Source organism: Crinia signifera, chromosome 2, assembly GCF_055691185.1.
Source record: "Crinia signifera chromosome 2, ASM5569118v1, whole genome shotgun sequence".
Taxonomy (NCBI): domain Eukaryota; kingdom Metazoa; phylum Chordata; class Amphibia; order Anura; family Myobatrachidae; genus Crinia; species Crinia signifera.
Window position 1 is genome coordinate 22,800,012 of NC_139218.1, and position 26,546 is coordinate 22,826,557.

General features: G+C 45.6%; 1 protein-coding gene across 3 annotated transcripts in view; it reads right to left on the minus strand.

The window, feature by feature from the left end:
• Positions 1–263: 263 nt before the first annotated feature.
• DOP1B (DOP1 leucine zipper like protein B) overlaps positions 264–26,546 on the minus strand; it is a 118,953-nt gene continuing 92,670 nt past the window's right edge. For 2 of the 3 annotated variants that reach the window (XM_083171740.1, XM_083171739.1), the window contains exons 25-37: positions 25,244–25,348; positions 23,099–23,165; positions 22,177–22,321; positions 17,768–17,853; positions 12,874–12,983; positions 12,206–12,352; positions 11,651–11,712; positions 8,276–8,404; positions 6,503–6,639; positions 5,563–5,618; positions 3,406–3,564; positions 3,069–3,198; positions 264–2,212 (exon numbers count right to left, since the gene is read on the minus strand). In XM_083171740.1, coding sequence (XP_083027866.1) covers positions 1,958–2,212; positions 3,069–3,198; positions 3,406–3,564; positions 5,563–5,618; positions 6,503–6,639; positions 8,276–8,404; positions 11,651–11,712; positions 12,206–12,352; positions 12,874–12,983; positions 17,768–17,853; positions 22,177–22,321; positions 23,099–23,165; positions 25,244–25,348 — 1,588 coding nt within the window. In that variant the 3' untranslated portion in view covers positions 264–1,957. The other variant, XM_083171741.1, reaches the window with a different exon arrangement.

Sequence of the window (26,546 nt, forward strand, 5' to 3'; positions counted from 1 at the left end):
CCAGTCTAATTGAAGATTCACAAATGGCTCTTACTGCAGATCTTGTCAGGTGATGTAGACAGTTTGAGGTTTGCTAAATATGATCACTGATTTAGATTCATGAACTGGCTGGAGACTCCACTGGTATTTGCAGTGTTGGCTCCTTGAGAACTTTGGTATCCCAATTGCAAAGTTCCATTCGGTAATGAACCGGTACCCGACGTTTATAATTTTTGTGCAAATTGGCCAATAAAACTGCATGCACTCAAATAAAGCTACGGAAATACAAATAAAGAATTTATTTTGTATAATTAACATTCATTATATCCCACATTTCGGAATACCCCACATTAATACTATGTAAACTTATATCCAATACTCAGGATATTTGCAGGTTTATTTAAAGATTTACAAGTTCTTGGTCTAAGGGTTCCCATTTCTACAAACCCTACAACCAGCAAGATAAAAAGACATGTCCCAGTTCTGAGATTACATTCATATTAAAATACATGTAAAGTCACATACACAAAGGAGAAAGAATAAACATAGCTTCACAGTCTGAAATCAGGAATCGGTAATGACATATCTTGGTAAAATAAAAGTGTTCTGTACAGTGACAAAGGGGGCACTAGGCCCATATTCCGTTACACCCTAGTCTGATACATCACCCTATATTTAATATCTCTATCCGCCGCAAAGTCCCAGGGATCAGGATTGAGGCGTACTAAGCAAGCAAGCAAAACGTAATAGAATTTAATCTCAGCTAATGGTCAGTATATGTGCACACGAATCGTTGCGTTTGGAATATCCTTCACTATTTCAATTCAATACTGATCGATAAATATATGTAATCCATGCAGGAGTCCTATTTCTAATTAATATATAAAAATTTTAAATGAACAACATCACGACCTTTGCAAATGTGATATCTGGGGATAACTATTTAATACTGCAAAAGAGCTGTATAGATTCTTTTAAGCATGAAATAATGGTATCCAATGGTAGGTCGACAAAATATGGTCAACATGGTCGACAAAATATGGTCAACATGGTCGACGTTAGCAAAAGGTCGACATGGTTATGGATGATTGGAGTTTTGGAGCATTTTTTTTATTTTTTGGGACTTTTTCATACAAGATCTCCACTTTGCAGCAAGTCTGTGGAATAGATCCTATTCTATAAAAGGCAATCTGCGCCTCGCTTGCTACTGCAGAACCGCAAATAGGATATAGCTGACAGGCCGTGATGGGACTTGTAGTTCTCCAGTTGTTAGGTGCCCAATTTCTGCTAGAACATTATCGATTTTTCTCTGCTACTGTGAAACCGCTGCGACCTGTGCAAAACCGTAGCGTATAAATACATCTATTCCTGCAACGGATTATTACTAGCAGCTAATTACTGTCTCCCCCAATCTCTTCTGTTAATAAATAAATATACATAAATCACTTTCATATATAGGTAAAACAAAATCAGGAATCTCTTTGGGTCCAATCTTGTATTTTTGTTGTGCCCCTTTCCGCCTGCATACCTGGAATGTCTCTTACTGCAATATTTATTTCCTTAGTGCATAGGGGTAGACAGGAGCAGGAGTCTCTTAGGCGCTAAAGAGAACGCGCCTTCTTCGTTCAGCCGGCAACTGCTGTGATTTCCTGCTGCCTGAATTTCCAAGCATCCTGCTAATCTCACCTTATTACAACATATATACAGTGGCCTCCATATACATTATTTGGTTGCTATGGGCTACAGATATATTGCATTACTTGTTTTCAAATGAATGTAATAATCTACTGGGATTTTTAGGATTTTAACAATTAAGCTGATCGTTCCAGAAGACACATTCACTTAAAAATGTATTCTAGTTACATACAGTATTTCCATATATCTAATATGGAAGTGTCAAGATCCTTTGTTGCTTTTGAAGAAGGCCTGCGGTTTATTTGCCTTGATGGTGTTCCGTACTCAGAACGTCATTCTGGGGTTAAATACCCAGGCTCTCCAAGAAGTCACATTCCACGTTCTCTTCAAGCTCCCTCAGAACTCTGGTAGTGTCTTCTACTGGGTATTCCACCGAGATGTCCGCACCGTGAGCGACGCCAGGCCCTCTTCCCTTTGCTTTAAACACAAAGCTGAGAGTCCTGAAAAACGGCATCAGTTGTGTGATCTTGGATATGGAACGGAGATTGAGGAGCGGGAATTCATTCCTCTTCAAACCACTGTCTTCCGTCACAATGTCCTGAAAAGAGAGTCGGTTACAAGTACAGTCCGTGGCACGGGTGCGGTCATACATTCTACTGCAACATGGACTTGCTCAGCATGATGCTATCCGCTTATAAGAAGGTAAATCCACCTCCAGATAACTGGTATATATTTTTTGTCCGCAGCTGCCATCCCTGCCTCTCCTGCTGCAAACAGCATATTGGCTTCTGAACCAGGTCACACCACATATTGGGGCATATACTGCACTTAACGCTAGTTAAATGGGGGATAATGTTTTTTTTTTAATGTATTTCCAGCACACCCGACGTGCGCTAGAAAAAGCGCTCCGATTAACGCTCGGTACGGCTGTACCCTTCAATCCCCCCAGCAATTAGCGCAGCAATGTATTAACAGCCTCCTAGATGTTAAGCTGCCCCGGTCGCTTTGCCATCCCATGGCTAGCGTCGGCCTATTCCCACTGCTGGGACAACGCTAGCCCTGCTGCTGGCTCTGGGCTGCCCATGAGATCTAGCGACAATGTCCTGTGAGCCTGCCGGGCAGGCAGAGACAGCGCGTCAGGCTGAAATGATGCGCGGTCTTTAGGTGGGGACATTGCCAGAGTGGGGAGTATGCACTCTCCCTCTTCGGCAGACAAGATGTCTCGGTAATGAGGCGAAGCAGGAAGTGATAAGCGCCGCTATAATACATCTGCCCCTATGTCCCCACCTGCTAAGTGTCCTTCGCTTCCACATTGGAGAAAGTTCTGGAGTTTGGGGAAGCAGCAGAAGAACCCAGCACGGTCACTAGAAGCCACAAGTGTGCCCATTAGTATATTCTAGTAGATCCCAGCAAGTATCTGCTACCATTAATGTACCAGGTAAGTAGATACTTACCCCAAACCTCAACTTCATGAGCTCCACAATGCGAACGACGTGAGGTTTACATTCTTGGTGATTTTCCACCACTTCTGCCGGGGCAACATAGGATTCGGTGTCCACTTCAGGAACAAATGCCCATCTGTACCTGTAATACAACCAGGACACAGCTTAACCTATATATAATATACAATTAGCTGCACACAGCTTTATAGCAAGATATAAGAGAAGCTCCATGGCTGTCGGACAAGACGGCTGTTGGTGTCACTACAATAGCGGCCTCATCACAATACGAGCATCGGGTACGGGGTGTGATGGGCACCAGAGGCTACAGCAATCTAATATACATACTCACATCTGAAACAGAGGCATCTTGTCTGGGGGGAAGGAAAGTGTTGTGTCCAGGAACTTGCATGCAGATAGATACAGGTCCAGGCAGCTCTGTGAGATGTCAGTATAGACAGGACCATTCCCTTCCGGCACTGCAGCCTTATGCTTGCTTGTTTTGCTGTTCCTGCAATAACAGAGATAATATGAAGTGCGGAACATGGTGATAATATGATGTGCGGAACGTGGTGATAATATGACGTGCGGAGGTCATAGGCTAGATTCCCACCATGGCCCTACTGTGCGGGGCTTGTATATTCCCCCTGTGCTTGCGTGGGTTTCCTCCAGGTACTCCGGTTTCCTCCCACAATAATAAATATACTGGTAGGTTAAATGGTTCCTAACAAAATGAACCCTAGAATGTCTTTGTGTGCCTGTACATGTGGTAGGGAATATAGATTGTAAGCTCCACTGGGGCAGGGACTGTGTTCATATATTCTCTGTAAAGCACTGCGGAATATGTGTGCGCTATATAAATAGGAATATGACATGCGGAACGGAATGTGAATAGAGCTGATAGGACATGCGGAACGGAAATAGAGCTGACAGGACATGCGGAATGTGAATAGAGCTGATAGGACATGGGGAACGTGATTAGAGCTGATAGGACATGGGGAACGTGAATAGAGCTGATAGGACATGGGGAACGTGAATAGAGCTGATAGGACATGCGGAACGTGAATAGAGCTGATAGGACATGGGGAACGTGAATAGAGCCGATAGGACATGGGGAACGTGAATAGAGCTGATAGGACATGGGGAACGTGAATAGAGCCGATAGGACATGGGGAACGTGAATAGAGCTGATAGGACATGGGGAACGTGATTAGAGCTGATAGGACATGCGGAACGTAAATAGAGCTGCATAGGACATGGGGAACGTGAACAGAGCTGACAGGACATGGGGAACGTGAATAGAGCTGACAGGACATGGGGAACGTGAATAGAGCTGATAGGACATGGGGAACGTGATTAGAGCTGATAGGACATGCGGAACGTGAATAGAGCTGATAGGACATGCGGAACGTAAACAGAGCTGATAGGACATGCGGAACGTAAATAGAGAAGATATGACATGCGGAACGTGACTAGAGCTGATAGGACATGCGGAACGTGAATAGAGCTGATAGGACATGCGGAAGTGACTAGAGCTGATAGGACATGCGGAACGTGAATAGAGCTGATAGGACATGCGGAACGTGAATAGAGCTGATAGGACATGCGGAACGTAAACAGAGCTGATAGGACATGCGGAACGTAAATAGAGAAGATATGACATGCGGAACGTGACTAGAGCTGATAGGACATGCGGAACGTGAATAGAGCTGATAGGACATGCGGAAGTGACTAGAGCTGATAGGACATGCGGAACGTGAATAGAGCTGATAGGACATGCGGAACGTGAATAGAGCTGATAGGACATGCGGAACGTAAACAGAGCTGATAGGACATGCGGAACGTAAATAGAGAAGATATGACATGCGGAACGTGACTAGAGCTGATAGGACATGGGGAACGTGACTAGAGCTGATAGGACATGAGGAACGTGAATAGAGCTGCATAGGACATGGGGAACGTGAATAGAGCTGATAGGACATGCGGAACGTGAATAGAGCTGATAGGATATGCGGAACGTGAATAGAGCTGATAGGACATGGGGAACGTGAATAGAGCTGATAGGACATGGGGAACGTGAATAGAGCGGATAGGACATGGGGAACGTGAATAGAGCTGATAGGACATGCGGAACGTGAATAGAGCTGATAGGACATGGGGAACGTGAATAGAGCTGATAGGACATGCGCTTGACAATTTGAAATAGGGACAAAACAATCTGTGGAGTTAGACAGTCAAAATGGTCCTTACAATCAATAGGATATAACATGTGGAATGTGAATAGAGCTGATACGATGGGCAAAATGTGATCAGATGTGTCATAGCACAGGGACAGTATATTTCTCACTCCAGGGGCCACTCCAGAATGCATTTCCCAGCGTCATTTACAAATAGACAGAGCAGATACAGTGTGGAACCCACAGCAGCCACAGATGGTAATTGCCATATGCATCCAACAGAACGGAGTAGTCAGCTCAAATCCCATTCATACAATTACATTAAATCTTACTTTGCTGTTGTCTCCTCTTCCATCAGGTCATCCTGAAGCTGAACAAATGCATGTATCTAGAAAGGAAACAAATGCTTAGGCATTCCATGTTCCAACCCCTGCAGACGTCACGTGATTGGCTGAGAACATCATTACTGGCCACACACGGCAGACAAAGCAGATTATGGTGACATTAAGGGACCGATGGTTGTGCCCATTGCAGTGCCTAGTTTATTTCTATTTGGATTATTTTCCCAAACCCACACACTGCTAGTCTATACTGCACGCCTTCCCGCTACCTCTATCATCCCTCATGCTCTCTGCAGTACCAATGTTTTTTATGAATGGACCTTGACTACATTTAGCATTTAAGGTGATGTTCCTCCTTAATTATGTCATTCATAGCCCATATTATGTTTGAATAACAACTGTTTGAACAGTTTATAGTTTTTGAATGAATATTTAGAAATGGGTGCAACAGAACTGAACATGCTACTTGAAATCAGGTGTTCCCGGTGGCCGACATATGTGGGTTCTCATTCTGAAAGAGAAAAGCCTGACATTATTACTGCAGATGTAAAACCTAGTGTTGCTGATGCAGTTGTGTAGTCGTTTGAAAACATGTGCCTAACCTCTAGGACGGAACCCCCAGATGACAATTGGGAATAATGTAATAGGTTCTGGAACCTACGTCATACAACTGCCAATTTATTTTAAGGGAAAACTAAAGTGCTTTAAATTTAGCAAAAGCATCTCTGACATCACATCGGTATCAACCAATCACAACCTAACTCCCATACCCTAATATGTGTGTTGGATTTGGCCAGGTCTGCAAAGCCCAAAAATAAAACAGACGGCAGGCAAAGAGGTAACAGACACACCTCCCTAGGCCGGTCCGGCATGTACGTTCCCTGTAATAGGTATAACTGAGAGTGAGGACAAGTTTTAGGTCCGTTCTCACCAGCTCTGTCACCATAATTGGCCATAATGAGGTAAGATGCTGTGGCGATATCCGCAGTAACAGGACACGGAAGAACAGGAACATTTGTGAGGCCATGATGGGTGTCTGTCCAACGCGGATGTTCTCCGTCAGGCGCTCTGCATGCAGAACACAACATAATGTTATACAATTACCACGGTTCTCGCATCTCATTACTATGTATCAATCAACTGATGAAAATGTTCGCAGGATTCCTTTGTTCTGGCCGGGTGGTACACATCTGACTTGAGCAAGGTGCACATTTGCGAATGCAAACCCATTTGCAAAACCCGGGAACATTGCAGAGTCTTTGCCATCTGTGCCAATGTAAGTAGGCCACTAATCTGCAACTAAGATGGCCTGGAAGTGGTCAGCGCTGATGTCAGAGGCGCAGGGTTTTTTCTGATACACCCAGAAAACAGCATGCATCCGCCCCCCAAAAGCCAGCTTCCTGTCAGTCAAACTACGGCCACATCGCGTTTATGATCCGTTTGCATTTTCAGTTGCTAATTTCTCTCATGCATGAGTAATGTGAACGATATGCACGCGCAATAGTTCGATAATCGCTCGATTAGCAAAATCTTTAACATTCCAGGCTGAATTAGGCCCATTAAGTGTCCAATATCGCATACGACCGAAGGATTTATTGTATGCGATTTCGGCCCTGTCCTGATGTTTTGTGGACTGCGCATGGTCTATTATGCGCGTATGCAGCTCCCCTCTTTGTGAATGGGAGGGCCGCTGCGACCCAGAACATGGCTGGCCTGAGTCTAGGCTGCGCAGTCAGGGATCGGTCGATCATGTGCGAGCGCTTTGCTATGGTAGCGATGTGCCTGCAAATTTGTGCGCACACATGACGGGATGGGACGCGACAATTGGTTTGGCCTTGCCCTGTACTGGGAGTCCCCTCCCCCTTCTGTAGACTACTGCTGGGGGTTGCAGTTTTAGGATATTTTGCAAACCAGGTCTGAATAACCCTGTGTATGAAAAATTAGATTTAGGAGCTGATTGATTTATTACATTGTCTCTATCCATTTTCTCTCCTAGGTTTAAGGGGCCTACACATTGGGAGATGTTGCTGAGCAATATACATCGTTCGGAATGCTCAGCAAGATCGCTCAGCAAGATCGCTCAGCACACAGCACTGCGCCAGAACTGTGCCAGCGATGTGTGCTGTGCGATCTGTCAAGGCCAGTGTTCTCCAGTGAGAATACTGGCCTGGACATCTGACTAGATTTATCAGGCATGCAAGATTTTAATCGGCAGGCGATAGCGACACGCGCCGACGCACATTGCTATGGCACCTACACATGGAGCGATGTAGGGTCATTTTAGAAGTGATCTAGTGTGATCGCTTAGAAAATGCCCTGAAATTGCCCCTTTCGCACCGAGACTCCCATGCAATAACTTTTTTGGGAAGTTTGAAGGTGCAACTAGAACATGCTGCAACAGTGGAGATGGAGGGGAAAGAAGACGACTTGAAAATCATTTGATACAAAAAATATCAGACTTCTTGGTTTGTCAGAAATGTGGAGGGTGGATCACACTAAGATTTCACTGAAGAATGATTTCCGCCAAGCTTGGGCTAGGATGGCTTGGTCCGCCTTATTGTTGTTAGGCTGGCCGATCGCTTTTCCGTGCCTGCCACCCCAATGCTCCGTGGCCCATCCCTTCGTGGCCATCTGTTTATGCCGTTACCCTCTATGGCCGACCAGCTTACACTGGGTGGGTCAGATCACAGGGGTGGGAAAGTACCTTGTATTAGGGGCAGGTACAAGTGGTACTGGTCCAGTTCTCCGCTGAACACGGCAAAGCCCTGACGTTTCAGCAACATGGCCTTCTGCTCGCTGCTGGGGTACAGCTTCAGGGAGCTGCTCGGCATGTCTGGAAGAAAAATAAGTGAGAGCAGAACTAGGGAGAGAACAGTTTTATGCATTGTGGAGGCACGGAACAAAATGGCGTTTAATACTCCTCGATAATTTTATATTTATATATACATATTTTACTATCCAGGAATGTGGAACTTTGTAAAGAAGTGCAAAATGACAGTGATTAATTACAACATTTCGGGGAGTTGGGGAACTGAAACTTCTTCTTCAGTGTGTGTGCATACTGTATATATACAGACATTGGAGTGGCTGGATAGGAGAGAGATACTGCTGTGAGAGGACAGACGAATTCTCCTCTCTACTCGTCATCCTACTTTTGCCCCATTTCAACATCGTGATTGAATTTTAAAAATTTTTTTAGTCGGTTCAAGAATTAAAGAAGAACCAGTCTTTTTTAAGTTAAAGCTTATTTCTACCGAGTCATTTTTTGTTATACCCCTGATGAAGTCATAATTGATGAAACGCGTTGGGTTATTGGAACGATGGAAAATATGACTACATACGAATAAAATTTTGCTGAAAACGTCTGTTGTTCATTTTAATAAATTGTATGAAATTACAAAAAAGTGTCTATTATACACCTGTCTTTTGGTGGTGGTGGTGACACAAACTAAGGCGCACTCTATATATTCGCTGTATCTGTTGTCCTTCTTCCCCCACTAACAGGGGGGACTTATAGAGGTGCGGCCTACTATCTCAGCGCAGTGAAAGGGTTACCCCCATTTTTTCTATATATATATATATATATATATATATATATACATACATACACAGTGCCGGTGCACCGGAGTGCCCCAGGCAGGGGTAAGGGGGGTGCCCCGCTCAATTGCTCACCGGCTCCCCCGCGGGGTTGCCCCGGCACTCATCTATGTTGCTCCACGTGGAGGGGGGAGGCAGTGCCGTGCGATGAGACGCTGGCCACCGTGACGCTCCCCAAGGGGGGTGGGCTTTCCGTGTGATGCGGCGCCGTTACGCTCCAGGGGTGTGTGGCTTGCCGGGTGATGCGGCGTGGGTCGCTGCAACACTCCCCGGGGGTGGGGGTGATGCAGCAGCCCCGAGTCGCTCTAGGGGGGGGGGGCAGCTCCAAACTGGCCTAGTGGTGGCACCGGCCCTGTATATATATATATATATATATATATATACACAGTATATGTATATATATATATATATATATATATATATAGTAACAGATCAGTATTCAGGAACCTTTCACTTGCTTAGAAGAATAATGTGTTCAGGTAAGACGAGTATGGTGCAGGATGTGTACTGGCTGCCATCTGCCATGTTTGTGGTTAGCTCCATTTCCTCTGGAATTTTTGCAATGGGTACCATGTTATTACACCCAACGTCAGTTCTATATATCTTAAACACAAGGCAGGATGTAATGAGGTGCGCGTCCAGGATGCCGGCTGAACGCGAAGGCTTTTGTAAAGGGGAAATCACATACAAGGCATGGTTTTGCTTTGTAAATGATTGCCCATTTAAAAAACAGAGACGTGCAGTCAGGGTGGCAGTGCCTCCCCTGTCATTAATTATTATTTTTCTTATATAGCGCACACATATTCTGCAGCGCTTTACAGAGTATTGTTGAAAACTCACATCAGTCCCTGCCCCAGTTGAGCTTACAATCTACCTACCACATGTATACACACACTAGTATATTTTTGAATACTAGTACTAGTATATTTTTGAATTGTGGGAGGAAACCGGAGTATCCGGAGGAAACACGCAAGTATGGGGAGAATATACAAACTCCACACAGTTAGTCCACGTGGGGATAGAACCCATGACCTCAGCGCTGTGAGGCAGTAATGCTAACCATTACACCATCCGTACTGCCCCTGATTAAAATAATACAAAGAAGATACTTATGACACATATTCTGTGTCATAAGTATCTTCTTTATATTAAACTAATCATTTTCATTGCTGCATAGAGTTTAAATTAAACTTCTGAGGCACCGAAAGCGGTGCCTCCAGCTGTCCATTACATAAAGCTAGAAGCAGGGGGCGGATACAAGCAGAGGGCTGCAATAGCGCATTAAGAAAACTATTGGAAGAGGCACTTTTACAAGTGCTTCAGTGACACTGACGCATCCTGACCCTCCCCACTAGGGCCTAACCCTAAACCCATGTACAATGCCGTCTAAACCTACCCCCTTTCCCCTCAGCCTGACTCATAACACCCCCCTCCCCCTCCTTAGCCTAACTGGGAAGTGGGTGAGGATGCTGTCATAATGGTACTGGGTGAGGAAGAATAAAGAAAACGAGGGTTTAGCAAGTGGCATCCCATTTGAGGCCTTTCCCCAATTTTCCAGGACCTCTCCCCCATTCCCCTGGCATTGTGCATTTAGTTCTGGATCCGGACTGATGGTGATGGCAGGTCTTCAGAGGTGGGATTTGCCTCACCGCACGTCTCTCCTAAAAAAAACCCTCCAAATACATTGTGCATACCACGCGTCCGCTGGACTTCCGACCCGCTATTTTGAGTTTGCAGGTAACTGCGTTTGACCATGGCTTTGGTGGTTCATTAAAAAAATAGACTGAACCTAAGAACACAGTCTTTACAAATAACATCCCTTATACACTATGTAAGTGGTATCCGGTCTTTATTCTCTGTTATAGAAACTGAGGGATTGCACCACTGCTTCACCCTTTCACTTGGTGTGACTGCAGCACAGCCTAGATCTTGTTAAGTTCCTGATCCAGCTCAGCAAGAGGATGGGGCTCCCGGATCCCATGACCACTTGGACATAGCACTCAGAGGTCCTCATTCAGAGATAGACATATGCATTGTGCCCTACGTAGATTCTCGATTATTAGGTGATACTTTTTGAAAAATCAGGGTTTATCCTGCAATATGTGAACTGTGAGATATAGCAGCAATTATAACCGTAAATTTGAATTGGCTTCACAAACCGAAATTCTAAATAAGGTATAGCTAATTATACCTTCTATGTGCAGTGATCTTGCTGATGTCCTTAGCAGCCCCACAAAACGCACCTCACACCACAGGCACTTAAAGAACACTGGTATAATGGGGTTGCAGGGAGGAGGAGGAGAACAAGGAGGAGGAGCTTAGGTTTAGTGCTACAGTTTAATCTTCAACTGCCAGCTCCTCCAGTCTACCTGCAATCCAAGGGTCCAGTGTTGCCAGGCTTTGATGCAAGCTTTAAACTTTAATTTAAATCCTTCTCATTATTTATGTGAGTGCTTTTAAAGATAGCCAGAAGTATACTTACTCATCAAATCCTTAAACATGGTCTTTTCATGGGTCAAAAGATGATCGATGATGGATTTCCAGCTAAACAGCAAGAACACAAGAATAGAATGTCCATTTTAATTCAAACACATATTTAATGAGGATAGAAGAACAATGTGCTGCATGAAAAGCAACCAGAGTTCAGCGCTCTGTTGTAGTCAGACCAGTTACAGCTCAAATCTGCTGTAGGCCAGAAAGTTGGGAACGCGGCTTTCGGACAACCAGCTTCAACACGTTATAAAACAATGTCGTTTCTACCATGTAGAAGTGAAAATGATAACAGGGTGAATGGTGAACTCAGAACCATGCGGGAAAATGTACTAAACGTTGGTTTATTTAAGCAGCCAATCAAAGGAGGCGGTGACCGGTGGTTCTAAAAAAAAAAGCAATAGGCATTAACGCTAGACAAGCCTGGTTTAGGACTAACTCATATTGCCGCTTTAAAAGGAATGGTCAAAGCCGCCGATGATCAACAGTCCTGCAAACCGCCTGTTACTCATTATACCCCATGGGTGCAAATCTGTTGTCTTCTTACTGAATGCAAGATGTGTCCATCTGGAAAAACCCTGGGTCCATGTACAAGTCCAGAACCTCCTTTTTCCAGGCTCGCTTGGTGTAGGCGTAGCCGCTGAGGCTGCTGAGGACCTGGGCCCCAGCACGGAAGCTGGGGGCATTGTATGCACTGCAAACAGAGAGAGATTATCATAGCAATATCATATCAGTACATGGGAGCAACAACTGATCCAGTATGTCACAAGCCTTGGAGACGCTACCCAAAGCAACCAATCCGCTTCTGTCGTTTATCTAGAACGTATTTTAAACCGTTAGAAGCTGTTTTGGGAACCTTCTATAAAATCTATTAATGATCTGATGAGACCCATAACCAATAAGAAACCTCTAATGACCCTACAGTAGAACAGCACAATAATTTGTCTTTAAAAATCATTTAGAGGTAAATTAATATCAAACTGAGTTGTATTCCATGATTAGGCGGCGCATATTTGTGTCACATGACCCATTTCTAAAACGATCGCCTCACACAGGCAGTTATGTGTAATCCCACCCCTTTTGCCACAGCCCCGCCCATTACTGTTGGTCATAAACTACCAGTGATCTTGCACAGTGCTGTAGGCAGCCATGATTATACACACACAATACTAAAGGTCTGACGCCCCTAGTAACTATAGATCCTGCCTTTGTTACCTGTGGTTTCGCAGATAAGGGAACACGTAGTAGAGGAGGCGAGATATTAGGGGAACCGCTTTCTCCTTCTCATCACTTCGGTAGACCATGTCCAGTAGAGTAGCCAGGACCTTCATGTAAGCAGAGGTGTGGGCCGTTTAAATCAGATCAGTAACAGTGGCGGGAGCCAAACTAAAAGTGCAGCCTATCAGATTACTGTGAGTCATCCGGGCAGGACCGGCATTAGGCACCTTGGGCCTGTGACTAGGGTCTGTCCCTGCAAGCAACACAAATCCATCTCATTTTTTTTAAGGTGCCCACACACGGTGCTATGCTCCCACGTCCATCATATCGCAAGGTACATAAAAGTATGTGCAGCACGTACTTTTTCGATCAGATTGCATCGCTTCTAGCTTATTGCATGCGTTTTGAACTAGATGCAATGCAATTTAGTCCACAACATATGGTGCGCATCGCACCGTGTATGGGCAGCCTTATCAGCATTACAATAGCTCAGCAAGACCAACCCCCAGGAAGGGGAAATAGAATGGATTTATGTTTAACTGAATAGGGATAAATTGTGTATAGAAGTTAAACTATATTTTGCGCTGCAACAAACAGGATGTGATCAACATCACAGCGGTCAGGATACTGGCGTTCAATATACAGTACTGCCGCGAGGTGCACATCTTGAACTCCCCCGGCAGCTCCCCGGGAGTCCTTTTACATGTGATAACTTATTGAATGTAAAAAATGGCACATCAAGCGCCAAGCCGGATGTGAGAACTCCCAGGGAGCTGCCGGGGAGGTTCATGGGAAATCAGTCAGACTTATACGTGCCACAAGTCGGACTAGTGTAGGGGCCTTATGAGAGGGTAAAGGAAACTAGAAAAGGACAAGGAAGTCTTTCCCGGGTTTCAAGATCATGTCCGTCCAGGCAGGGATCATTTTGGAGTTCCGCACCGTTAACACTACTGCGCACTCATGGCCTAATTCCCATATGGAAGTAAAACATTGGGACAGATTTATGAAGCCCTGATAAGTGATAAAGTGGCAAGTGATACTGCAGCAGGCAATCTGCTTCTGTCATTTTTCAAACCCAGCCTGTATCTTGACAGTTAGGAGCTGATTAGCTGCCCACTTTATCATTGCACCAGGTTTAATTCATCTGACCCCCTTTTGTCTGCAACAAACCATGTTGCAATATAAATAATATTTTTCTGTGCGGACGGGATGAAGTGTTGGGGGTCATTAACCACCCACAGGAGCGTGCATGCTCCACCCTCGCCTGGATGCCTACAGATGATGGTGAGGTCATTAGATAAAACATAATGTACACACTGGGTGACATTACGAACAATTTTGCTCTGAAGGACCAATATTACTGATATCGTTCATTTTATCGCCCAGTGTGTACAGGGGCGGGCTGGGCCGGGGGGCAGAGTGCCATATGCCCCCCGGGCCGCTTACCCACCCACTGGCTGCGGGCCGTGCTGCGGCTGGATCAGCTTCTCCAGCCCTCCTGCACTGGCCGCGGCTTACAGAACACGGCCGCGGCTACAGGAAAATGGCCGCCGGCCCCCTGCACTGAGGACATGTTCTCAGTGCAGGAGGCCGGCGGCCATTTTCCTGTAGCCGCGGCCGTGTTCTGGAAGCCGCGGCCAGCGCAGGAGGGCTGGAGAAGCTGATCCAGCCGCAGCACGGCCCGCAGCTAGCGAGTGGGTAAGCGCTCCCCCCCCCCCTCCCTCACCCCAGCATATGTGTTTCTGTCACTGTGGGGGGCATATCTGGCACTGTGTGGGGGCATATCTGGCACTGTGTGGGGGCATATCTGGCACTGTGTGGGGGCATATCTGGCACTGTGTGGGGGCATATCTGGCACTGTGTGGGGGCATATGTGTATCTGGCACTGTGGGGGGCATATCTGGCACTGTGGGGGCATATATGTATTTGGCACTGTGGGGGCATATGTGTATCTGGCACAGTGGGGCATATGTGTATTTGGCACTGTGGGGGCATATGTGTATCTGGCACTGTGGGGGCATATGTGTATTTGGTACTGTGGGGGCATATGTGTATTTGGCACTGTGGGGGCATATGTGTATCTGGCACTGTGGGGCATATGTGTATTTGGCACTGTGGGGGCATATCTGGCACTGTGGGGGCATATGTGTATCTGGCACTGTGGGGGCATATGTGTATCTGGCACTGTGGGGACATATGTGTATCTGGCACTGTGGGGGCATATGTGTCTGGCACTGTGGGGGCATATGTGTATTTGGCACTGTGGGGGCATATGTGTATTTGGCACTGTGGGGGCATATGAGTCTCTGGCACTGTGGGGGCATATGTGTCTCTGGCACTGTGGGGGCATATCTGGCACTGTGGGGGCATATGTGTCTTTGGCACTGTGGGGGAATATGTGTCTCTGGCACTGAGGGGGCATATGTGTCTCTGGCACTGTGGGGGCATATGTGTCTCTGGCACTGTGGGGGCATATGTGTCTTTGGCACTGTGGGGGAATATGTGTCTCTGGCACTGTGGGGGCATATGTGTCTCTGGCACTGTGGGGGCATATGTGTCTCTGGCACTCTGGGGGCATATCTGGCACTGTGGAGGAATATGCGTATTTGGCACTGTGGCAGAATATCTGGCACTGTGGCGGCATTTGTGTCTGGCACTGTGGGGGCATATGTGTATTTGGTACTGTGGCGGAATATCTTGCACTGTGGGGGCATATCTGGCACTGTGGACATCACATTGTGCGGTGTAATGGGCATCATGGTATGGGGCGTAATGGACATTACGGTGTGGGGAGCATTGGGTAATTGCCATCACAGTATGGGGTGTAATGGGCATCAAGGTGTGCAGCATAATGTGTAATTAGCATCACAGTGTGCGGTGTATTGAGTAATTAGCATCGCAGTGTTTGGGCGTAATGTGTAACTGGCATCATGGTGTTCAGCATAATGTGTAATTGGCATTACGGCATGTGGCTTTATGTGTAATGGGTATTACAAGGTTCGCTAAAATGTGCAATCTGCAGGTACACAATACAATCATGGTACAGGCAACGCCCCTTATGATAGGCCACGCCCCTAATTTTTCGGCGCGCCTACGGCGCGCAAAAGCATTCCTTCCGGCGGTGACTTGGCTGATTATGGGCCAGTGCTCTGGACTTGCCCCCTAGGCTAAAAGTTGCCAGCCAGCCCCTGAGTGTGTACGCACCTTAAGAGCACCGATTGGTTGGTTTCTTGTGTGGCAGGACAATTAACCATTAATGTCTAAAGAATGGTGGGAGCACAGACTTCAGAAGTCATTGCTGGAGGAGGCTATAAATAAACATGGGAGATGTAAATGTAATAGGGTGCGAGTTGTCCGGGAGTTGGGATGAGAATGTCCCCATTTTTAAATTACAGAGCAGAGCCAGGTTGGTTTTGCCGCTTTAAAAAAAACAAAAAAAACAGGCATTCAGAAGTTACGCATGTCCGTCAACTTGCACCCAGTTACATTTACACCCATGCAGTGACGTGCGGTGAGGTGAGAGACTGGTGAGGCTCTGTGGCCCCATTTTTGAAATGGGAACGAGTCCCGCCGCCAAAGCCCAATACAGCATCTCCAACGACAGTATCCCCACTACCGCCCCCTAATGCCCAATTGTGAGAGCTTTCATTCTATCCCCTAAGTATGTAAAATACAGTGTATATATTATATAGAAGCAGTGATGAAATGGACTGCTTCTATATATACACTGTATTTTGTATTCAGATGATGTGATAGACCAAAGTAAATGGGCCCCCTAATCTGTGAGAGATGGCTGCATTGAGGATTCAGGAAAATCTTTACAGATACTGCAGCTCCCTCTGGAACCCATTCCCTCTGCCCCAACACACAGCCCCAATAATCATTATATAGTATATGGCTGGACGATCCTAGAAATGAGCTGAGCAGAGGTTGTACAGATAAGGGAAAGGTTAGTGGCTGCCCTTTTCCTGTTTAGGGCACTGGATGCAGGGAGAAATAGGAGACAGACTGTGCTGCTTATCAGTCTGAGGTGGTGATAAGATCCAGGACACTAGGACAGGACAGGACACAAAACGGCACAGACTCGCACACCTGAAAAGCTTTTGCTTGCTGGAGGCTGGCTCATGGATTGAAGGGGGGAAAGCCAGTGAAGGGAGAGAGGATGAGCAGGCAGGGCAGAGTGGATCTTATTGGCTGGGACTTGGAATGCTCTCCTACCTCTGCACAAGTGCTGGTGCTGCTGCTGCTGGCTCACTCGTCTGTCTGACCCGGCCAGCAGGGACTTCACTGTTGTGGGAGGGATTGCTGCAGATTCCTGGACTCCAACTCCAGCGCACAGTGGCAGCAAATGGTTATGGACTGGAGCTGTATTATGGGAGGTGAACTCCTTAACCCGCCCCTGCCCGCAACCATGACAGCGGATATAGGCTGTCAGTGTGTGACAGCCTGATCCGCTGTCCTATCACATCTGTCACAGTGACAGGGGTGTGCCTTGTATATGGACCGAAGGCACGTCCCTGTCACTGATGCAGATGTCTAGGTGCCGCTTCCCCATTGTTTTTCAATGGGCTTTGCAGCCTCTTCTTCTGCCCGTGATTAGCCCCGCCCCCCGCTGCTGATAGTTAGCAATTGTCAGCCGGAGGCACAGCTCCTGCAGCCTCCCAGCCTCACAACAGTGTCCCACCTCATAATTTATATTATAAAAATACAAATAAGATATTTTTTACACTGTATATGTGTTAGAAATATCTTTGTAAATCAATTATGAAAGGTGATGCACTGCCTCCCCTGCCTGCACCCATGCCTGAAATCATAATTCACATTTGTATGTTCTCATGATGATGGGGGTGTGTGTGCGGGGGGGGGGGGGGGGGAAAAGAACAGCACTCACCTCTGCAAGCATTGACAGGGCGTGAACACTGTAGACAGACGGAGCGGAGGCAGACACCATGGACGACTGAGCAGCGACAATGTCCTCTGTAGAATAAAGTGTACGGCTGAACAACATCTCACAACACAGCTGCTATATATTTATTTTATTTATTTACAGTTTCTTATATAGCGCAGCAGATTCCGTTGCGCTTTACTATATATTGTACCTATGTTCCTGATTACTTATGGTCACCTGTCCCACTCCCTCTATTACACTCATTGTATTCTGCACATTTACTTATCTTTTAACTCATTATTATCAAAAATAAAAAAAAAAACAATTATCTTGTGGTTCATACTATGAATAGTAATGTAGGACCAACAGCTTCAACATGGAGTTAATCAGCAGGTGAAGGTGTGGTAAAATGCTAGGTTTTATTATTACCTGGCGTTCTAATTGTTTATTTTGATTTTTGTGTGTGGGTCAAATCGCACAAGACTGCAACATGTACAAATCTAGCAATGAGGTGAGGCCCCGCATTCAGATAATCCTGTTGGATATATTCCAAGAGTGCTACCGAGCCTGAAGCATGGCGAGCGCAGCGAGCCCCGCGAGGGGACGCGGAATACATGTAAAGTAATACACGTCCCCTCTCTGCGCTCGCCACACTATATAAAACAACTCCAAGCCAACGTGGATAGTGGGGGTATGAAAAGGTCGGAGGACGCGTACCACCTCCCCTCGCGGTCTCGCTGCGCTCACCACATTTCTGGTTGGCGTTGATAGTGGGGGTGGCGTGGGGGTGCATTTAACATTGTAAGCACCCATTAGGGTGCTTATACAATTAAAAATCGTATAGGGGGACCATTTAACATTGAAAAAACTCATTAGGATGTTTATACAATTTAAAATCGCATCGCATGCGGGTAAATGGCATACGATGCGATACAATGAATACAATGCCATACGACTGAATATCGTGGGCGCCGTGCTAGGAGACAAGTACCATAATTTGTCTTGGTGTGATGCACCATAAGAGAAGGGTAATTACAATTAAACGTAACTTTAGTATTTTAAAACTGCAAAATATATTAAAACACATATATAAGACAAAGTGAATTTTGTGCATGTTGTAACAGCACGTACGGCGTAACCATGTGTACCATAATATTCCCCTTATATGGTATTAATGTTCAGTGTATTTATTTGATACTGCCTGTATTTTGTGTTCTTATGGCTATGATGGTATGCTGCTTAATTCATAAGGAGAGATTATTTAGGTTCCCCTGCCATAATAACCTTCAATTTATCGCTCCTCAAATAGATCAGTAGAGTTTTCAGACCAGATAGCTTTTATGAAACAAAGTATTTATTTAGCCTAGTTGGTTTATCAGCCGAAGATTACAAGAAAACAGTGCCCCCCGGTGGTTATTATAATCGCATATTATGAGAAAAAGAAAAATAGGGGTTGTGTGGCTGGATGCACACCAATCGTTGAACTAATATTTAACTTTTATTAGTTTTCCCTTTTATTTTTCTTCTGTTTAATGGAACCAAGGGAGAAAAAGTGGTCATAAAGGTGAAATAAGAGGTTAAAATCACATACGAGTACAACATATAACATGAACTTAGTGCTCAGATATGAATAGAAAAGCGTAAATAGTGTTAAAAAGTAGAGCCTGTTTGTAGTCTTAATTTATTTCACATTGTATCAGAGGAGGATCATTGCTGGTATTATTGTTGAGATTTATTACTACATTGCAATTTATTTATCCATCTCCACCTATTTGGCATGCAGCCCAGATTAATCTCCCCGGGGGATGTGTTCTTGTTACAATTGTTTCTCTTCTTGAGTGATAGGAATGAAACAAAATTGTAGCAATATTTATCTGTTCATAATGAATATGTATACACAGACTTTTGTAACCCTATTAGGGTTAATATATGTTGTAGCCTAATTGTGGGCATACAGTATATTACGTTTTTTTTTTTTTAAATCAGCACTGGGTTGATCCCGGCAAGATGTGAGATAATGTTTTTATAGATCTCTTTTTTTGCCCTTTTTATTGGGTTAGTACTGTGGTTCCCAAACTGTGTGCTGAGGCACCCTGGGGTGCCTCAGAGCACTTACAGGCGTGCCCTGGGGTGGTGGTCCAGGACCAATTCATTTTATTTATGGTCAATGTAATAGGGAAAATCAGTGCTTGTGACTTCCAATCATACAATGGCCAGTATTCAATGCTCTTGATTCAACGCTTTTTTCGGTGAACTGGGCTGTTTTTTAGTGAAACAGTGAATTTTTTTCTCCGAAAATGATATTCGCTGTATCCAATGTTCACCAAAAGCGAACAGTGAATGCCGGCCAGTTCTCCGCTGCAATTCGCTGGTGTATTTTAATGGGGTTTTAACTCTAATTCGCCGAGAGTGTATTCAATGCTACTGTAGAATGGAGAATTGCTTTCCACGTGATTTTCACCGAGATTCACCGTTTTGCATTCAACATATTTTTTAGGTGAACTGGAATGTGTTCTTTTAAAATAAAGGTTTTCTTTTTTTTGTGTGTCAAAAAATCAGTTATTTAATTATTTGAAGGGTCTTGCTATTTGTTTTTTAAAACTTTTAGCACATAAATATATTTAAAAAAAATTTTTTTTACACAATGTCAGCGGAGGGGGGGGGGGGGGGGCGTAGACTGCGCTGGGTCCCGCTCATTACATATGCAGAGCAGCGCTCCCTGCACCTCCCTGTCTGCCCTGTCTCCTCGGAGCCGCAGCTTCTGCTGCCTGTCTCCCCACCAGCCCACTTCTCCCCCCTGCTGCTGTGTGCAGCATGTGGCGCAGGCAGGGAGGCTGCCATCTCTCTGCCTTCCTCCCATCTCTATGCGGCATTCACCTGGGGGGGGGGGGGGGGGAAGGGTACAAATTCACCTTCAGGGGCAGCGAGCCCCAGACTAGTTCAATATAGGGGGAGAGGGAGGGCTGGCGGCAGATATGGAGGACGGAGCATCACGGCGAGCGTACGGTGAATCCAAAACAGGATTCACTGCCATGTGCTCGCTGTGCAGTTGAATAACGGTCAATATGTGAACAAATCGAAGTGAATCCTGTCCCCCACAACATAACTGGACCGAAGCATCACATATAAACACAATTCATTTAATATATATTTTTCTCAATAAGAAACTTTTGGCCTAGGGGTGCCACAAAAAAAATTCTGATATTCCAGGTTGCCGTGATTCCCAAACATTTGGGACCCCTGGGTCAGTAAGTTTTATTGGTGCTGGGTTATTAATCTTAGCGGGATGGTATTGATACAATATCAGACAGTACTTGTGTACCTCTTATTTCTTCCCTTATTATAGAGTTAATGTTTATTATACTTTTTTTGTTATCACTTGTGGTATATATAAATAGGTACTATATATATATATATATATATATATATATATATATACATACAATATATCTATATATCTATATCTATATATATCTATATATATATATATATAGATATATATATCTATATATATATATATATATATATATATATATATATATATATATATATATATATATATATAGTAACATAAATAGATTGCACTGCTGTCACCTACTGTATATTGGTGGTATTATTCTGTCTTCATACTGTATATACAGACACAACCTAGTAATTACATAGACTGGTAGCTGTGTCAAGTTTCCAAAAGCAGCGTCTGCCTGGACCGGCAGTAAAGCTGTATTTAGTCTAAGAACACATCGCATTCATATCTACTTACTTACTGTATAACATTTTCTATATTTATGCTGGCATTTAAACAGGCACCTAACTGACCGACACGTGTTTCACCTAACAGGCTTTTTCAAGGCTATAAGGTTATTTTAATTGTCAGGAATCCTGCTAGAACAGTGGTTCTGAAACGCTGTCCCCAGGACCCCAATCAGACAATGTTTCCCAGGTCCCCCAGCAAGAGCACAGGTGTACTCATTATTCGCTGACACATTTTAAAAGATCCACAGGTGGAGCTAATTATTTCACTGGTGAAGGAGAGCAGGAAAACATGCAATGTTTGGGGTCCTGAGACTGTAGCACTAACACAATTCTCTGTCCTCTAGAAGCATAGAAGAGATCTTTCACTCTCTGTGCTGGCTGATGACACCATTGCACACAGTAAAGAGGTTCTGGGATCATCACGCAATACTGTCCTAAGGTGGCGCCGGGTGCCTCTACAACAATGCACCCTAAATTCTTGACATAGGAGCCTCTGGGGCAGTGATGGTGCAGACCTATGGAAGTGCAGGTCCGGCTACACAGCCCTAGTGTCTTTTTTTCCGAAGCACTTGGTTACGGCCTTCGTACTGTAGATCCTATATAATATCCGACTAGTAACACTTTATAGTCTAATTTTACGGAATAATCCGTTGTTTTACCATAAAGTTCTTCATCCGCATCCGTGTCATCCAGGGATACCTGCGGCTGGGCTTTAACCTCCAAATTCCTGCTCAGCCAGCTAGTCTGTTCCAAGGAGGACCCTGCCACATTCCCAACCGCCTCCAGGATCTTCTGGGTCACTTCCTGAAATTATCAGACCCAATATTATTGGTTATTATTGTAGGTCATGATCAATCCTATATCTGAAATTGCTTTAGACTGGCGTCAGTTACAGACAGGAAGACAACACTTATCTACCGCATACAGTAATCTGCAGTTCAGAAGTGCTTGCTATGCAACTGATCAGTGTATGTTGCTTATAGGAAACCTAGCAGATAAAACCATTCCCATTACACATCTTTATTTAACCAATGATATGAATTGTACATGTCCCATATGGAATCTCGTGGGATACTTTGGCGGAAATTTACTAAGATTGGAGTTCTATATCACATGGGATGTTGCTATGGGATGACTACTGTCAGGACACTGGTGCCAGAATCCCGACTATTAGAATTTACCATTTTATATGGGATCAATCTCTTGCAATTAGGGATGGCTATTGACCATTGATGGTTTATGGCCGATGTAGAATACTTTTGCCATCGATATGGGGGTATCAGATGGTTTCCCTCCATCGATGACAAAGCATAACAGAATTTTTGGTTATTTACCCCAAGGGGCCTGGACATGGAGCATAACTCCGGCCACCGAAACCCGTGAAGCCTTGTCCCTAGGTTCTGCTTGGCCCCTGGACCAATCGATTAAAGAAAATGGATGAACAACCATAGTTAAAACCATCGATGGTCATCCGCCCCATAGTATGGGCGATTACACTATCGCCATTGATGGCAATCATCGATTGCCATCCCTAGTTGCAATTAATAGACAGATACATTCTGATAAAAATCAATATTACACCTGTAGGTCCTTTTGGTCTTTCTTGTTCTCTAGGTTCGGAGTCCTGGTGACAAAGTCATTCAGGATGCTGATGAAAAACAAAACTTGTGTAAGTGAAAGGCATACCAATACTTACATCGCTTGCTCTATCATAAAGTCTATATAGGCTACAGCCGGAGAAATGTCTTCTAGACAAAGTGAAACAAATGCTGGAGATCTTCTCCATAGTAGAAGAAATACAAGAAACATTATTACTATCACCTTTAATTATATGTAGCCACAAGTCTCCTGCAGTGCCTTACTGCCAAATATACAGGACTTAGTACACGTGTGATCAAACTGGACAGCACTGAGAAAGTACACTGTACATATGTCCATAATTACAACTTGCAAGTTACAAGACAAAAGAAGAGTCCTACTCGCAAGAGCTTATATTATAGACAGGGACATGGGCAGGAACATAAAGGGAGAGAATAAAGAGATGAATTAAGGACATGTTTGAAGGTAGTAGTCTGGGTGAAAGTTGGACAGAGTATGAGGGCACCTAGGGTTGAGGAGGGACGGCAGTCATTAGCGGAGTGGAGTGGGCAGGGTGAAGGCTGTAATCTGGGTAACAGTGGGACAGAGTGTGTGAGGGCATCTAGAGATGAGGAGGGAGGGCAGTCATTAGCGGAGTGGAGTGGGCACGATGAAGGCTGTAGTCTGGGTAACAGTAGGACAGTGTGTGTGAGGGCATCTAGAGATGAGGAGGTCGGGCAGTCATTAGCGGAGCAGAGTGGGCATAATGAAGGCTGTAGTCTGGGTAACAGTAGGACAGTGTGTGTGAGGACATCTAGAGATGAGGAGGTCAGGCAGTCATTAGCGGAGCGGAGTGGGCATGATGAAGGTTGTAATCTGGGTAACAGTAGGACAGTGTGTGTGAGGACATCTAGAGATGAGAGATGAGGAGGTCGGGCAGTCATTAGCGGAGTGGAGTGGGCAGGGTGAAGGCTGTAGTCTGGGTAACAGTAGGACAGTGTTTGTGAGGACATCTAGAGATGAGGAGGTCGGGCAGTCATTAGCGGACAGAGTGGGCATGATGAAGGCTGTAGTCTAGGTAACAGTAGGACAGTGTGTGTGAGGACATCTAGAGATGAGGAGGTCGGGCAGTCATTAGCGGACAGAGTGGGCATGATGAAGGCTGTAGTCTGGGTAACAGTAGGACAGTGTGTGTGGGGGCATCTAGAGATGAGGAGGTCAGGCAGTCATTAGCGGAGCAGAGTAAGCAGGGTGAAGGCTGTAGTCTGGGTAACAGTAGGACAGTGTGTGTGAGGACATCTAGAGATGAGGAGGTCGGGCAGTCATTAGCGGAGCGGAGTAGGCAGGATGAAGGCTGTACTCTGGACCAGGCTTGCTGGAGGGGCTAAGTGGTGGCCGGGTCCACTGCTCTTCCCTAAAGTATATTTACCTATATCTGAGAGGCAGGTCCCTCCATTATGGCCGGCTCCAGCTTCTCAGTGACATCTTTAAGAAAATGGCGCCGCACATGGAAAGATTCTATGATGGTTCCAGAATCTTTGCTCTCTAGTGCAAGTGCCATCTTCCCAAATATCATTGAGAAGATGGCGCCAGCCGAAGAACGAGGAAGGTTAGATGCAGTGCTCCCTAGCGACTCCCCTACCACCTGGATCTAAATGGTGTCCCCATGTGGAGCGGGCATATCAAGCTCCCTGTTTTGGCCACACTCCCTCCGGCAGTACCTGGGCTTGTGGGCTCGCTGCGCTCGTTGTGGACACCCATAGAGGGAGAAATTGCCTGCTTTGCGGTGGTCAGGATTCCTGCGTCAGTATTTCGACTGCAGGGATTCCGACCGCCGGGATTTTGACTCCATCCGCCTGGGCCCAGTGATGCTCTCTACAGCCATGATCGCATAGAAATAACTGTTATTTGCTACCTATGCATTTACTGTGATGTAACAATGCAGCCCATTGTCCCTTTGGCTCTCATAAATCAGAAGATATTATACACACTCCTCAATTAAAATAACATTTCCATTCTACAGCTTTTAGGATCGTAGCGTGTAAGTCTGAATACAAACTGAGACTGGGAAACACAGAGAATACATTACTGTGTATGATAGGACTAAAGTAATATCAAAATCTGACTAAAACTAACAATTGCAGCTACCTTAACAGCAGGAAATATCCCGGCGGAGCCAGATTCAGCGCAATAGACTCTTTAAGCAGCGTCAGCAGCGACTGGAAGTTTTCCTGCATGTCAGCTGGAGACAGCCTGTAACGGGAATGAATTAGTAATGGGGACAAATAATAACAAATAATGAAAAATGAGAATCAAATAAGGTTTCTGGTTCTTAATCCGTACCCGGCAATAAATACCTCTGATCCATCCAGATCCCCCATCTGACAGTACAAGCATTAGCACCCTCGCAGGCACATTTGGGCCCTGAGATCTGTGCACATCCCTATAAGAACAGCTGCACTTATGCAAAAGTGAACTCACTTCTACATTTACTAATATCTTATGTACAAAGTAGAAGAAACCTGTTCTGGCGGAGCCATTTCAGCATCAGATCTCACTGTACAACTCATATCACCAGGGACACTATCAAGACTGGTATCAAACAAATAGAGGAGAGCGGAGAGTTGCTCTTGTAACGGGTTGAAGGTAAGGAGGTATGGTTTGGAGAGAAGGAGGTACAGGTTGGAGGGAGGAGGGCCAGGATGGGGGGAGGAGGGAAGGAGGTCTTGATTAGAGAGGGTTCTGGATGGGGGTAGGACTGATGGAGGTCCAGAATGGAGGGACGAGATAAGGAGGTCCAGGTTGGCGGGAAGGTGAACCGTGTTGGAGCGAAGGAGGCCTGGGTTGGGGGGAGGAGGGAAGGAGGTCCAGGACAGAGGGAGGGAGGTCCAGGATGGAGGGAGGAGGGAGGTCCAGAATGGAGGGAAGGTGGTCCTGGATGGAGGTAGGAAGGAAGAAGGTCCAGGATGGAGGGAGGAGGAAAGGAGGTCCAGGATGGAGGAAGGAGGTCCAGGATGGAGAAAGGAGGCCAGGGTTGAAGGCAAGGAGGTCCAGGATAGGGGTATGAGAGAAGGAGGTCCAGGATGGAGGGAGGAGGTCAGGGTTGGAGGCAAGGAAGTCCAGGATAGGGGTAGGAGGGAAGGAGGTTCGGGATGGAGGGAGTAGGGAAGGAGCTACAGGATGGAGGGAGAAGGGAAGGAGGACCAGGATGGAGTGAAGGAGGCAGGGGTTGGAGGAAAGGAGGTCCAGGATAGGGGTAAGAGGGAAGGCGGTTTGGGATGGAGGGAGTAGGGTAGGAGGAACAGGATGGAGGGAGTAGGGAAGAAGGTACAGGGTGGAGGGAGGAGGGAAGGAGGTCCATGATGGAATCATGAGGTCTGTGATGGAGGGAGATGGTATTAGGTCTAGGATGAAGAGATGAGGGAAGGGGGTCCGTGATGTGTATCTCTAT